We start from the raw sequence: 12585 nt of genomic DNA on the forward strand, positions 1-12585 counted from the left end.
CGGGGGCTGGTATACCAGGCTGCGAGAATAATGTTAGCAGTGGAAGAAAGCATCATGTATTCAGGGAAATCTAAAGAAGTTTGGTGTGCCTGGGTATCCTGTGGGTAGGAGATAGAGGTGGGAAATGAGGCTAGAGAAGAAAGCAAGTGCTTGAAGAACTTCATAGTTCCTTGCACTTAAATATGGTGAAGAGCTATTGGAAGGAGTTCAGCAGGGCTCTAATTAGATTTGCATTGTAAAAAAGATTATCTTGCAGTATAGCTGAATAGTTGGGATGGAAGTTAGACTAAACTGCCATGGAAGAGATTTTCATCCTTTCCACCTTGACATTCGAGCTATTTGTGTCCTCTCCCCATTCTGCCATTCGTGGGGACTGAGGATTTGTGTCCATTAGCATTCTTGCACTAATATTATGGATTTACTGGAAAGTTAGTTCATGAGTAGAAATACTTTCTATGTTCTAGATGTTTGACTTTAAAAAATCAATAATATAACTCAGGCTTTAAATTATTTATTAACTACATTATTCTGCCTATGTATTAATATTGGCGACTGCAAATTTATCCCTAGGAATCTCCTTCAATAAACGGCAAGTGCTATTGGGTGAATGGTTCTGGGAGCATGGTTTCTTTTGATAACATAAGAATCTGAAGTCTGTAATCCCACGTGGAAGTTTTCCAGTACTGATCTTACCAGGTTATTTAAGTGACCCAGTTAGACAGGAAACAATCATTTATTGGCTTGACAGAGGCTCAGAATCATTAGTAGAGAATCTAAAGTCTCTTAATGTTAAGGTTCAGGAATGGCAGGGTGAGACTACATGCACATTCATACATTCTTCTGCTATTTCTTAAAGCTGTCATCCAGCTAGAATTATAGATGTGGAAAATTTATATGATGGTAAGTAGGCTTTAGATATAATTTTTCTGGAGCTTTTGTCTGTTATTTTAGAATTCATCTAACTCTAAAAAGAGTCCTCAGGTAATAAGAGGATTTTTATTAATCTGATCAGATAAGTCAAACCATTTTCATGGTTGAAAACTGAAGGAAATTTTTCTTGGTAGAAATTCTTCGTCAGTGTGCAGAGTCTTGGCATGAGATTCTTAAGAGGAAGGACTTTCAAATCTTATACCACCTATGCTATTGTAAGAATCTCTCTTTAGATTTTTTTTAACCAAACATTTTATGTAAAGAGGAAATTTCAAATTATTACCATATCAGAAGAACCAGTGTCATTTGCCATAAATAACCTAGCTTTTGTTTTTAAATGTGGCCACAGGTTAGAGTGGCGTTTTGGTTCTCATCCTCACCTTAAGAGTTTTACAAAAAGTAGCTGGTTTTTACCTTAACATTCTTCTCTTCCTTTTTACTTTTCACTTCCCTGCTCAGCAAGATACCTAGTGTCCTCTTTTGATCCCTGTCCAGCAAAGCACCTTATAACTAGGTGTGTCCTACTGTTCCAGAATTTTGCCCTTTTCAAGACAGACTTATATAAAGAAGGAAATGACCCTTTTGCCTTTCAAGGGGGCATTGTATTTTAATAAAGGATAACTCAGGTAACTCTTGGGTGAAGGATGGATTGACGATGTATTAGTTGGGTTGCCTTCTACACCATACCCCCTTTTAGGCAATATGCTGAGGAGATGACTTGGTAGAATCAATATTGCAGCCATAATACTGAACTTTTTACACATCCAAAGGCTTCAGTAAGAATGACTGCTTAGAGGAGGAACTTGAGTTGGCACAGTGGCACAACACAATGGGAATGCCTTTTATGCCTGTCAATTCTATAATTAAGAGTTTTTGCTGGTATATTATAATAATACATGAAATATAATTATATATGCATGTATATATCAATAGACATACAGATATCTGAAAAGTAGCCTCTGAATTTTAGCTTTTTTTCTTAAAGTGAAAGCAAGTTTATTTAGAGAGAGACACACTTCACAGAGAGTGGGGTCCATCTCACTCAGAAGGGAAAAATGGGAAAAGGCTTAGGAGATACATACTGTGTAGGCAGAATATGGGCCATCTCAGAAAGGTGAGAGGGAGAGAAGCTGAGAGGTGCAGGGTGTTTAAAGTAAAAGTAGATACACACTCCATAGACAGAGTGCGGGCCTTCTCAGAAGGCAAGAGAGACAGTGACCCTGAATTTTAACTTTTGAAATAATAGACTCTAAGGCATGTTTCAGATTTCTTCAATTATAATTATACCTTAACAGAATGATTATCTGTTAGGGGCGAGGATTAGTTTGGTGACTGATAATTACAGTACTCTGCTGGGATTGGTATTAGTGTAAACCAGAGCAGTATTCAAGGAATGAGTATACTTCTCATTTATCATCTGCTTTCTTGGCCAGATTAACTGTTGATATGGCAGGGTGACAACTAGGAGTGATTTATTATGATTTAGGCTGCCTTTAAAAAGCCGTTAAATATTTACTGTACAAATTGCATTAAGAATTTCCTAAAGATAATACTATTTTAATATTCTTTTACTCCTGATTCTGTATTTTTATTATCTACCACTTCTTCTAATAAGTCCTTTCAAGATTCACAATTTGTATTAACTGCTGAGAGTGAATTTGAATCTAATGGTTAACATAAGTAAACTGATTGATACTGGTGTTGGCTGAGTATTAGTAAGCATTTATGTTAAGATAAATCAGGAATAACATTCCTTTAGGAAGCACAGAGGACTAGGCCAAAGTGTATTACTTAAAAATAGATAATTTTTATGTTCAACACTTTCCAACTTTTTTCTGAAACAGGCAAGATTAAAGGTAATTAATTATGAGGATTTTTTTCAGAAATTAATTTTTTCTAAATATATATGACATGTTTTGTAGCAAAAACATATACTGGTTTTACGCCATTTTAAAAACATACCTTAACTGTACCTATAAGGTTAAATGTATTTATCACTTAAGGCCATTTTCTGTCATCATCTGTTGCTTAAAATCTAAACAGAATTGGAACATTTCAGGATGCCATCATAAGGAAATTTTGTATTTTTTTATTGTTCAATTGAAAATTTGAACAAAAATGGAGAAATGGTTGACTGAAGTATTGGTTCTGTTTAACTTTGTTTGCCACAATAATACTAAGTAGTTCATTTACTTTATTTCAGAGAAATTATTTAAAAAGTCACTTTAGTAGTCACTTCAATAGAAAAATCAAAGGAATTCCAAGATAATTAAATGTTCTTATTTCTTTTGCCTGTCTCCTGCTGTAATAGGCACTTAGGAAGAACAAATAGTTTAACATTTATCCACAAAGGATAAGTAGAATTCACTCAATGCCTAGTGTTTGAAAACTTCTGTTACCATAAATGTTTTATTTTTCAGGTGCCCTCAGTGTAGCAATTTTAACACTTTTCTTTCTTTCCTAACACAGAAAAAAATTTATCCAAATTAAAAATAATTTTACCCAAAAAGTCTTAATATCTGATTTTTTCTTTAGTTTTATAATTTGTGTTTAGTAGTTTTAATTTTTAGATCTACAAGCTGTGGAAGAAATAGTTGCCTAGAGGCCAAAAGAGAGGGGTAGAGAGGGAACGCATGCCAGAATGAGAGCATGATATGAAAAGTAGGAGGTAAAGGGTGTTTAAAGGTGTAAGCAGCCAGTGTTAGATACGTACCAGAGACAGCCTGTGATGAGATTTTTACTGATGCATTAGTCCAAGGTCACTACCACTTAATTTTATACTGATTATGAGAAATCAAAATCTGGTGAAAATGAAATTTTTTAACTGTCAGAATAATGACTTAGGCACATAGAAGACTGAAGTATTTCCTGAATTCCTTTTGTTTTGCCAATTTGAATAATTTTGATTAGTATAGTGTTTATGTTCCAGCCTCTATGCTTTTATTGATTTCTCTTTTTGTGTCTGGAGAGTAAGCCAGACTGCTTTAAACTGTGAGTAACTTACAATAAATATATAATAGCGTATAGATTTATATTAAAAATACATGGAAGTAATACTATAACCTAACTTTTATGTCGGATACACAATTTCAAAAGTTCTCAGGTGTCTGTTACTAGTTTTTCCTGCTCTGTGTGGTAGACAAGAAAATATTCTTGTTTGCCAAAGAATGAAACTATTGCTTAGAGTTTAACATTTAAAAACTTACTAATAGTTAATAAATCTTATATTTAGCTCCCCAGTCCCCTGACGCCTGTGATGTTCATTATCACAAACAATATTTATGAAGAAAAACAAGTTAATTGACCCAAAGCCCAGATACTTCTATTTTTATACACCATTGCTCAAAATTGTTCAGTGATCACTTAGGTTTCATGCTTGTGTAAAGGCTAGACTTGAGCCTTAGCTGGTTCCTGAAAAACACTTAAAGTGCCAAAATGCTGCTTATTCTGTTATTTAAGTGATGAACAAAAACTCATACAAATTAAAAATTGACTTAATACTTCTACCTCAGTAGCATAACATACCAATATAAAATGATTATTTGTTCCTTATCAGATTACATTAGATGAGCTTAATGTTTCAGGACAGTTCCCACTATCTTTATCTCTGACAAAACCTCAAGCAATCTTAATTGCTGAATTTGAAGTCTCTTGCATAGTAAGATTTAGTTTATAACCTATCTTTCTGGGCATATCACAGTAAGTAACCTGTCCCATGTTATCAGTTGGTTTTTAAACCTGTAAAAGATTCTCTTTAGAGTTCAGATAGTTCAGAACCACCTTTTTATAAATGAGGAAAACGAAGTCCATAAATACTGTGATCTATTCCAGGTTCTCTGATGTTTAGTGGCAGAGCTATAAGATCTAAAATCTAATGTCCCAATCAAGTATATTTATTTATCAAGTTAACCATCCAAAGAACAATTCAATTTATGCATCAGTGAATAATTAGAAGTTGGGGAGGTGTACTTTTCTCTTATTTGCCTTTGGAAATTTAGGATACATTCAAAATATTTTAAATGTTGACAAGTAAAATTTTTTAATTGAAAGATTTGCTTCTGATAGTTAAAGTATATACAATAATGAAGATTCTACAGAATTTTTCTGATGTTTTCTTTTGCTCATCTTTTTTAATTCCCCTGAAGAATTTTTAAGTTAGCACTATGATAAGATGTTAAAAGGCAGCATGTTTCATTAGATATGCACAACATTCAAGTTGTGCCTAAGAAATAATTACTGGATTATTACACTAAGTAAGTTAAACTGTAGAACGTGAGCTGGTGGCACTTACATAATTATCACTCAAGTGAAGAATACGTCAGCTTTACCCATTTGATGTTTTCCTTGCTCAGAAGAATTAATAAAAAGCATTCCTCTGAAAATGTCTTACTTTTTGATGTGTATTTTTCTTCTACTGTCTTTTCAAGCTGATCTGGTATCTACTTGCAGAGATTGGGGCAGTGTGTTGGAAATAAAATTATTTTTTCTTTTCAAGAGTTTGTATAGCAATATTAGATATTTAAATAATAAGCAAAATACTCCCCCCTACTTATGACCAGTTATTGATGAACAGTTTATTTTAGATTCTTAATAAAAGAAAGAACTCAAAAGCATTTCTGTTGTCTCTATTAGTAAAGGGATTTGTGGCATAGGTAACATAATACTTTAAACTTTTATATATATATATTCTGCTTGAATTGGAATTTAATTATCTAATGTGAAAGTTCATTTTCTTCCCACAAAATAATCACAGTGAGAAGATATGACCCCTTCAGCTATTTATTTATTTATTTATTTATTTATTTATTTATTTATTTACTTACTTACTTACTTACTTACTTACTTATTTGTTTGTTTGTTTATGGGAGTCATTAGGTCTATTTATTTATTTGTTATTATTATTATTATTTTTTAATGGAGATACTGGGGATTGAACCCAGGACCTCATGCATGCTAAGCATGTGCTCTACCATTGAGCTACACCCTCCCCTACCCCCTTCAGCTTTTAAATACCATTCTTGGTGAAATTCATCTGCTGGCCATTCCAACCTGTGTTATGTCAACATGAAGTCAAAGTATAGCCATGGTAGTTTGGTTTCACTTTTGAGTAAGTGTGACACTTCATAGCTTCCTTGGAATAGGAGCAAAGGCAGATATTTTGTCCTTAATCTTCTGTGCAGACTTCGCCTTCTGGACTCCAGTAGGCAAATAATCGTGTTTTGTATATTTAGTATTTGATAATTCCACCAAAATTTTGAAAGAGGGACTTACTGTCAATCAAATAATCTTAATTGCCAATGAGGACATGACACAAATGGCTACGTTAAGTGTAAGGTGTTCTTTCACTTTGAACTTCTCTTTAACATCATTAAAGTAAGCATCCTTGATTGCTGTTTCCCTTAGCTATCTCAAAGTGTCTTCTAGTGCGAAGTTCATATTATAAAATAACTGAATTCTCTTGTAGAAATTACCCAATTCCTTTTTATCTAACTAAGCAATAAGTTTAGTTGATCTGCTTCTTAAAAGACATATCTTGTGTCAAACTTTCTTATTTTAACTTCTTTAAAGTTCCTGTAGGTTTCAGTTCCAGTTCTCATTTTGTTTTCATTGGAAAAACATTTCCTATGTCTTCTTTTTACCTCTGCCTCTCAAATGTACGAAATGAAAAAGACCTAATTTTTTAGCCAAGAAGCATTTATTGTAGCCATATATTCTTTTTTAAGTTTCCTTTTTTGTTGACCTTGACCAAGTTCAGTGGTTGATCGATCAGCTTTTTACTTGGTGATGGAGACAGCAATACCAACATTTATTTTAGTATCTCTTCTTTGCCTCAGCTGAAGTGGCTCTTGGTGAAGCATATTACTTTTGGCAACCCATTCCACAACAGCACACAGCACCTTTATTTATCCTGTAATATTTAATCTGACCTAAAAATTGTTATATTTTTATCTAATCTAGAAATCGAGATTTTTCTTATTTTCAAAGGCTTCTAAGACCGCTGTTTTGAATATTCCCTTCTCTCATATTGCTTATTTTTGCTTCCCAAGACAAAGAAGATTTTATTTTCAACTTTCACTTAAATTATACTAAAAACTAAAATTCATACTTCCTTTTGGAAAGAGTTTAAATAAAAACAAGAAAGAATCTAGAGTTAAAAACTAAGCTTTAAAGTAATCATGGAAAACACTCATCTTATAAAGGTCTTCGCCGTGTGTAGTGATGCATTTCAAGAATTTTCATATTTTCTGTAGACATTAGAAGCAAATAATTCTCCACAGTAATAATTTAAAAAAAATCTTTCTACTTACTTTTAATTTTTTTGAACTGTAATTCCTGGCAAAGAGCTCTAGAACTGTGGAGTGTGGTATGACACATTGTTTTATAGGTTAATGTAGAAGTTTCATTCTCTTAGAGTTTTAGAATCTTTCTCTAAGATGCTAATTCTTATTATTTCTGAATCTGGACGTTTCAGCATTGTGGTCTCCTGATTACTTCTTCAACATCTCACTGTGTTTTAAATATTTATTTCAACGGTGTGATAGTTTTCCTTTAGAATTAGAAGTTCAGGGGATTGATGTGGTCTTTTGTAATGTTCAACCAAGAAATAGCTACATTGAGCTATTTTCAGTTTATAGGTTATAAAAGAACATAGTTCTGATATTTTGTAGTTAGCCTTACAAATATCAACCTAATTTGGGTGATAGTATTAGCAGAGGCAATTCAGTATAACTGAATTTTGAGTTATGGGTTTTTCTCTTTTTGTTTACACAAGAGAGATTTGCCCATTCTGCTCACATCCTAGTTCAGATTATATGTCACAGAGCCAAAATTTGCTTAATTTATTAGCTGTTTAGTTGGAATTCACAGCATAGTGGAAAATGTTTGCAGATAATTCTGTGCAATAGTAGAAACTTCAGTTGATTCCTCGTATTTCTTCAGGGCAGTGATCACAACCAGATTCAACGTATGCACAAAGCAGCGGATACCATGGTAGCGGCCGTCGCTGATTGCTTTTACCATGTTGGATCCATTGTCAGTCTCAGAGACCTACTTCCAGCTAGGTGCCTTGAACTCAAATAGCTTTTCACACAGACTTCAGGATGTGAGCTAAGGTATGGCCTTTTTTCATGAGCTGGGCCTACATATGGGTTTACAGTAACCTGCAATTTTTATAGAAAAGAGACTATTGGCTGTAGTTTAATGTCAGACAATGACTAGTTTTAGTCATCATTAGGCAGGTAGTGTGTGTTCTTCATATATTTGAAGTAATCTCTTTTGGAGATTATTCCTTTTTCTCCTGTTTGTTTTTGTCACGAATACTATCCACCTGAAGATTTCTCATTAGAACCTGGTGTAAAGGTCTAATTAAGTCTGTTTTATGATTCAACCATTGTCTTCAGTGTGAGATATATATGACCATATCTTTTATGCATTTGGTGTAAAAAATAATATTTTTAAACCTTCTGTGGAATTTTACACTATTTTTAAACATTTTTAAGATTTTGAAGTCAAAATAAAATTTTTTTCATCTTAACTGATTCCACTATTTTAATAATAGAGATTTCTCCTACTAATCATCTTTTAAAAACTGAAATTAGGATATTGGTATTCATGAATAGGGCTTGAAATTTAGAATCAGTAGTTTTCTGAGGGTAACTTGCTCTAAATTGCATTGATGCAGTTTACTCTCCGTGCCAGAGGTTCTTGTTTCTTCAAGGAGAAAATACCCTGATTCTGGAAAAATGAGCTTCACTCCTGTTATCTTCCTTCTCTGCTTGGCAAGATGTATTTCTTTAAGTGAAATCTTTATTGAGAGTATAAGGGATCAGCTGACTGATAATAGATTTAGGAAACCATCTTTATTTTATTATAGCTGTAACCATAACTCTTTTGTTTTCTCAAAGTACTTAACATTGTTTTCCTTTTATGGTTCAGTGGCCCTATTACTTAAGAATTTTTTTAAGCCCCCAAAAGAGAATCATTTACAATTGGTGATTGAATCTTATAAATTCATATGGTGTACCGTCAATCAGCTTATGCACTTTCCTTGATTGTAAGTGTTTGACACTGATTTGTGAATAGCTATTGGTTAATGCAGAAGTTGAAAACCTGTTTGAGCTTATCTAGCAGAATCATATCTTTATTTAAAAAGTTGTCAGACTCACCATTAAACTATAGTCTCAACTTTTTTTATAGTTATAAAAGATGCAATATCTTATTTGATTCTAGCAGCAAAATGTTTATTTAAGTCTTAAAACATTCATTCCCTATATTCTCCTTACTTACATATATAAAGTATGTTCATTTACACGTTCACACATAGAAGTTGATAACTAAAATGATATATACAGTATAATATCTACCAAGTGGTTCCTGAGTAGCAAAGGAAAGTTAGACATGTGTTCTCTGGGACTTCTGTGTACCTCAGGGAAGATAAGGGAGCATAGGAGAAAAGGCAGTAACCCAGGGACACATGCTGGCTCCTAAGTTAAATCATCTTGCCTGGTGAGGTAGTATATACTTTATAGTTAAAAATATCTGTAGGTACTAGTTTTTCACACATTGAAACACATTCAGAAGTCATGCACAACACTAAAACCATTTACCCTTGTTATCCCCCTGAGTGGCTCTTCTTAATTTACCTCTTGGGTCTACCCAAAGTTAAGCATTGAATTGCTTCTGAGCAGATATTTGTCTTTGTGATACAGAACAGTTTATTTGGACATAATAGTATTATTTTGTTAAGGACATTCTACCTTCTGTTAGTCTTTTTATAGTTCTCTAAGGCTCCATGCCCACTTCGTGAAATGTTATTTTAATATAATAGCCCAGACTTTTTGTTAGTAGATGCACAAACTAGAAAAAAAAAGATAAATAGTTTAGATTATACCTTAGCGTAAACATTTTAAACACCTTTATTTATGTGTGGTTTCAGTTTGTTTTAAATTGTCTATTTAATGAATTAACAAAGATGCTGATTTTTAGTATCTAAGCAGTAGTATAATTATTATATGAAGAAAATGTACTGAGAGTTGAAATAGAAAAAAGGATTCTGATATTTAGTTATTTTTATTATCTTGTAATAAAATTACAAATACAGTAGAAGTACCACATTCATCTAGAAAAGTTAAACATTCTCATGCCTTATACACTGAAACACAGTTTGATATGTCTGAGTATATTTTAGACCCTGAATAGGGAATGACAGAAGAATATCTTTAAAATGATTATGCCCTAAAACTTAGTGTTTAAGTAAAGGTTCGGTGTATAGAAGTACATTGTATTAAGTAGTGAATCTGCACTTTACTCTGGAATATTTCTTTTTTTTCCCTTGTAAATTAAAATATTTTGAGTGAAATACATACAATATTAAAATTAAAAACTACCTGTGGATCTTTGATTCCTAGGTCTTAGGAGGCAGGGAATAGACAGCTGTCACTTTTACATATGGAAGTGATTTCTCTACTGCTAGGTACTTAAACTATATAAGTGTGTTTTTAAAGGTGTGGATCCAAGGACATACCAGGTATCTGGCTTTTTTTTACAGTATGACATTTCTATAGTGTTTATCTCTTGTCTACTTTTGCATATGAAGAAAAAACCTACCCAAAACTCAGTTTATTGTTGTAGGCATTATCCCTGGCTTCACAAGCAACAATGCATCTAACTTAAACTACTTTTGGTATATATCGTGTGTATGTCAAAAGAAATGCACACTATCATACTGATTTTTAACCACTGTTACTGACTTATGAAAGTATTTATTTTTCGAAACTAAAATCTTAATTTTCCTTGCATTTCTTTTCATATTGAAAAAACTTTTTCAGATCTAAAAGGGAAAATATTAAAACAGGAGTAAAACCAGATGCATCTGATCAAGAACCAGAAGGACTTACTCTTTTGGTGCCAGACATTCAGAAGACTGCTGAGATCGTTTATGCTGCCACTACCAGTTTGCGGCAAGCAAATCAAGGTATAACACTATTCCCTTTATGCTCCTTTTCTTTTGATACAAAGATGTTTCATTTACTACTGAAAACTGCCTTCTCATCCCTCTGTGTTAATTTTTTTCAAGCAAGTTATTTATGTAAAGATTCTGCTCTGTGTCAGGTTTTCAAGCTAATTGTGAATAGTCTCTAATTTTAAAATATTAATCTCTACTTTGTATGATTACCAAGACTAAATTTAGTCAGCCGACAGCGTGCACCAAAAATTTCTTTTCTTTCCATCAAAGTCATGAAATTGAAAAATGCAATTTTATTAGAAAATAGCACAGTAAGACTGTGTAAGAATTTAGTTAAAATTGGCATTTTCATGTATTAGCAATGGAAGACATAAAGCCTTCTACATAATCTGTTGTTCATTTCTGCTGTTTTTGCCTGAATGGATGTTAATTAGCATTTTAAGAATTTAAGCTTTAAATTTAATAAGATTTTTAGCTCTATTAGTTATTTTTATGAAATAGAAATCTTTTAATTTTAAGATAGTACAGTAGGAAGATAATTGAAGAGTTTGGTAATTTTTTGGAATTAAAAACTTGAACTCTAGAAGTTAATAGTTTTGTTTGTTTTACTCTTCTAAAATGTATACTTATGTTATTTATCTTGAAATATTAAATAACAGAAAAAAAACTAGGTGAATATTCAAAGAAGGTGGCTATGAAACCCAAACCTTTATCAGTATTGAAATCACTTGAAGAAAAATATGTGGCTGTTATGAAGAAATTGCAGTTTGGTAAGTTGAAATTGTAATCTTCATTTCTTCCGATTTCATTTCACTTGTTTAATAGTATTATTGAAATGTGGCTAGTAAAATTAAAGAATTTAAAACTTGCTTTTACCATGAATTATTCATATTATCTATATACATATATATGTATGTATGTATATATATACACACCCACATGAAAAGTTTTATCATCTATCTTTGAATTTCTATCTCTATTTATAGTTAATGTTTAGAAATCATTATTCAGTATAAATCTAGGGGGGAAAAAAACAAAGCCAAATAATCTGACAGGCAGAAAGAAGAATATCTTTTCTTTCTTTAACTCTCCATTTCTGTATATCCTGGTCTGAAGGAAGCCAAGACCTGGGACTTTACACTCAAGTCTGTTACTCTTACCATTTTAGAATTCTGAGATTTACCTTTGGAAAATGTAGTTACATGTAGTTCACTTGTAGCCTTTTCTATTCTAAAACTCTTGACAAGTAAGGACTGATGAAAAGATCATATCAGCACCACTCATAAGGTGTTAGTCAGCAAGTAAACACTAGAATTCCAAATTTTGATGACCATTATTAACTATTACTGCATGTGCTTCTTTTCTATTCTTGAGAACTATCCCAAAGGACATTGACTATGTTAAAGTAGGAGACAAAAAAGCATAGATTTTTGTCATACAGTCAAAGTCATAAACCAGATGAATGTTAGCCAGCCAGGAGGCTTCTCTTATACAGCACTTAAAATCTTAAACTCAACAAGTTGGATGTGACTTTAAAAGTAATTGAGTTTTGCTATCCCTTGGCTTTTTAAATAATCTAGGAAAAATACAAGCTTTCTGTTGAGTTCTTTAGTAAACTCCATTTTCTACCTTATATATCCAGTAGTTTGTAATATGACAGTTCTTCTGCAACTTTATTGACTGCCTAATAT

General features: G+C 32.5%; 1 protein-coding gene across 11 annotated transcripts in view; it reads left to right on the forward strand.

Annotated features, from left to right (window-relative positions):
• BIRC6 (baculoviral IAP repeat containing 6) overlaps positions 1-12585 on the forward strand; it is a 197178-nt gene that overhangs the window by 166542 nt on the left and 18051 nt on the right. For 10 of the 11 annotated variants that reach the window (XM_074378695.1, XM_074378697.1, XM_074378694.1 and 7 more), the window contains 2 exons: positions 10758-10903; positions 11554-11664. In XM_074378695.1, the coding sequence (XP_074234796.1) occupies positions 10758-10903; positions 11554-11664 (257 nt within the window). Of the gene's footprint in view, positions 1-7869; positions 8043-10757; positions 10904-11553; positions 11665-12585 lie in introns of those variants that run through there. The other variant, XR_012511857.1, reaches the window with a different exon arrangement.

Source organism: Camelus bactrianus, chromosome 15 (genome assembly GCF_048773025.1).
Source record: "Camelus bactrianus isolate YW-2024 breed Bactrian camel chromosome 15, ASM4877302v1, whole genome shotgun sequence".
NCBI lineage: Eukaryota > Metazoa > Chordata > Mammalia > Artiodactyla > Camelidae > Camelus > Camelus bactrianus.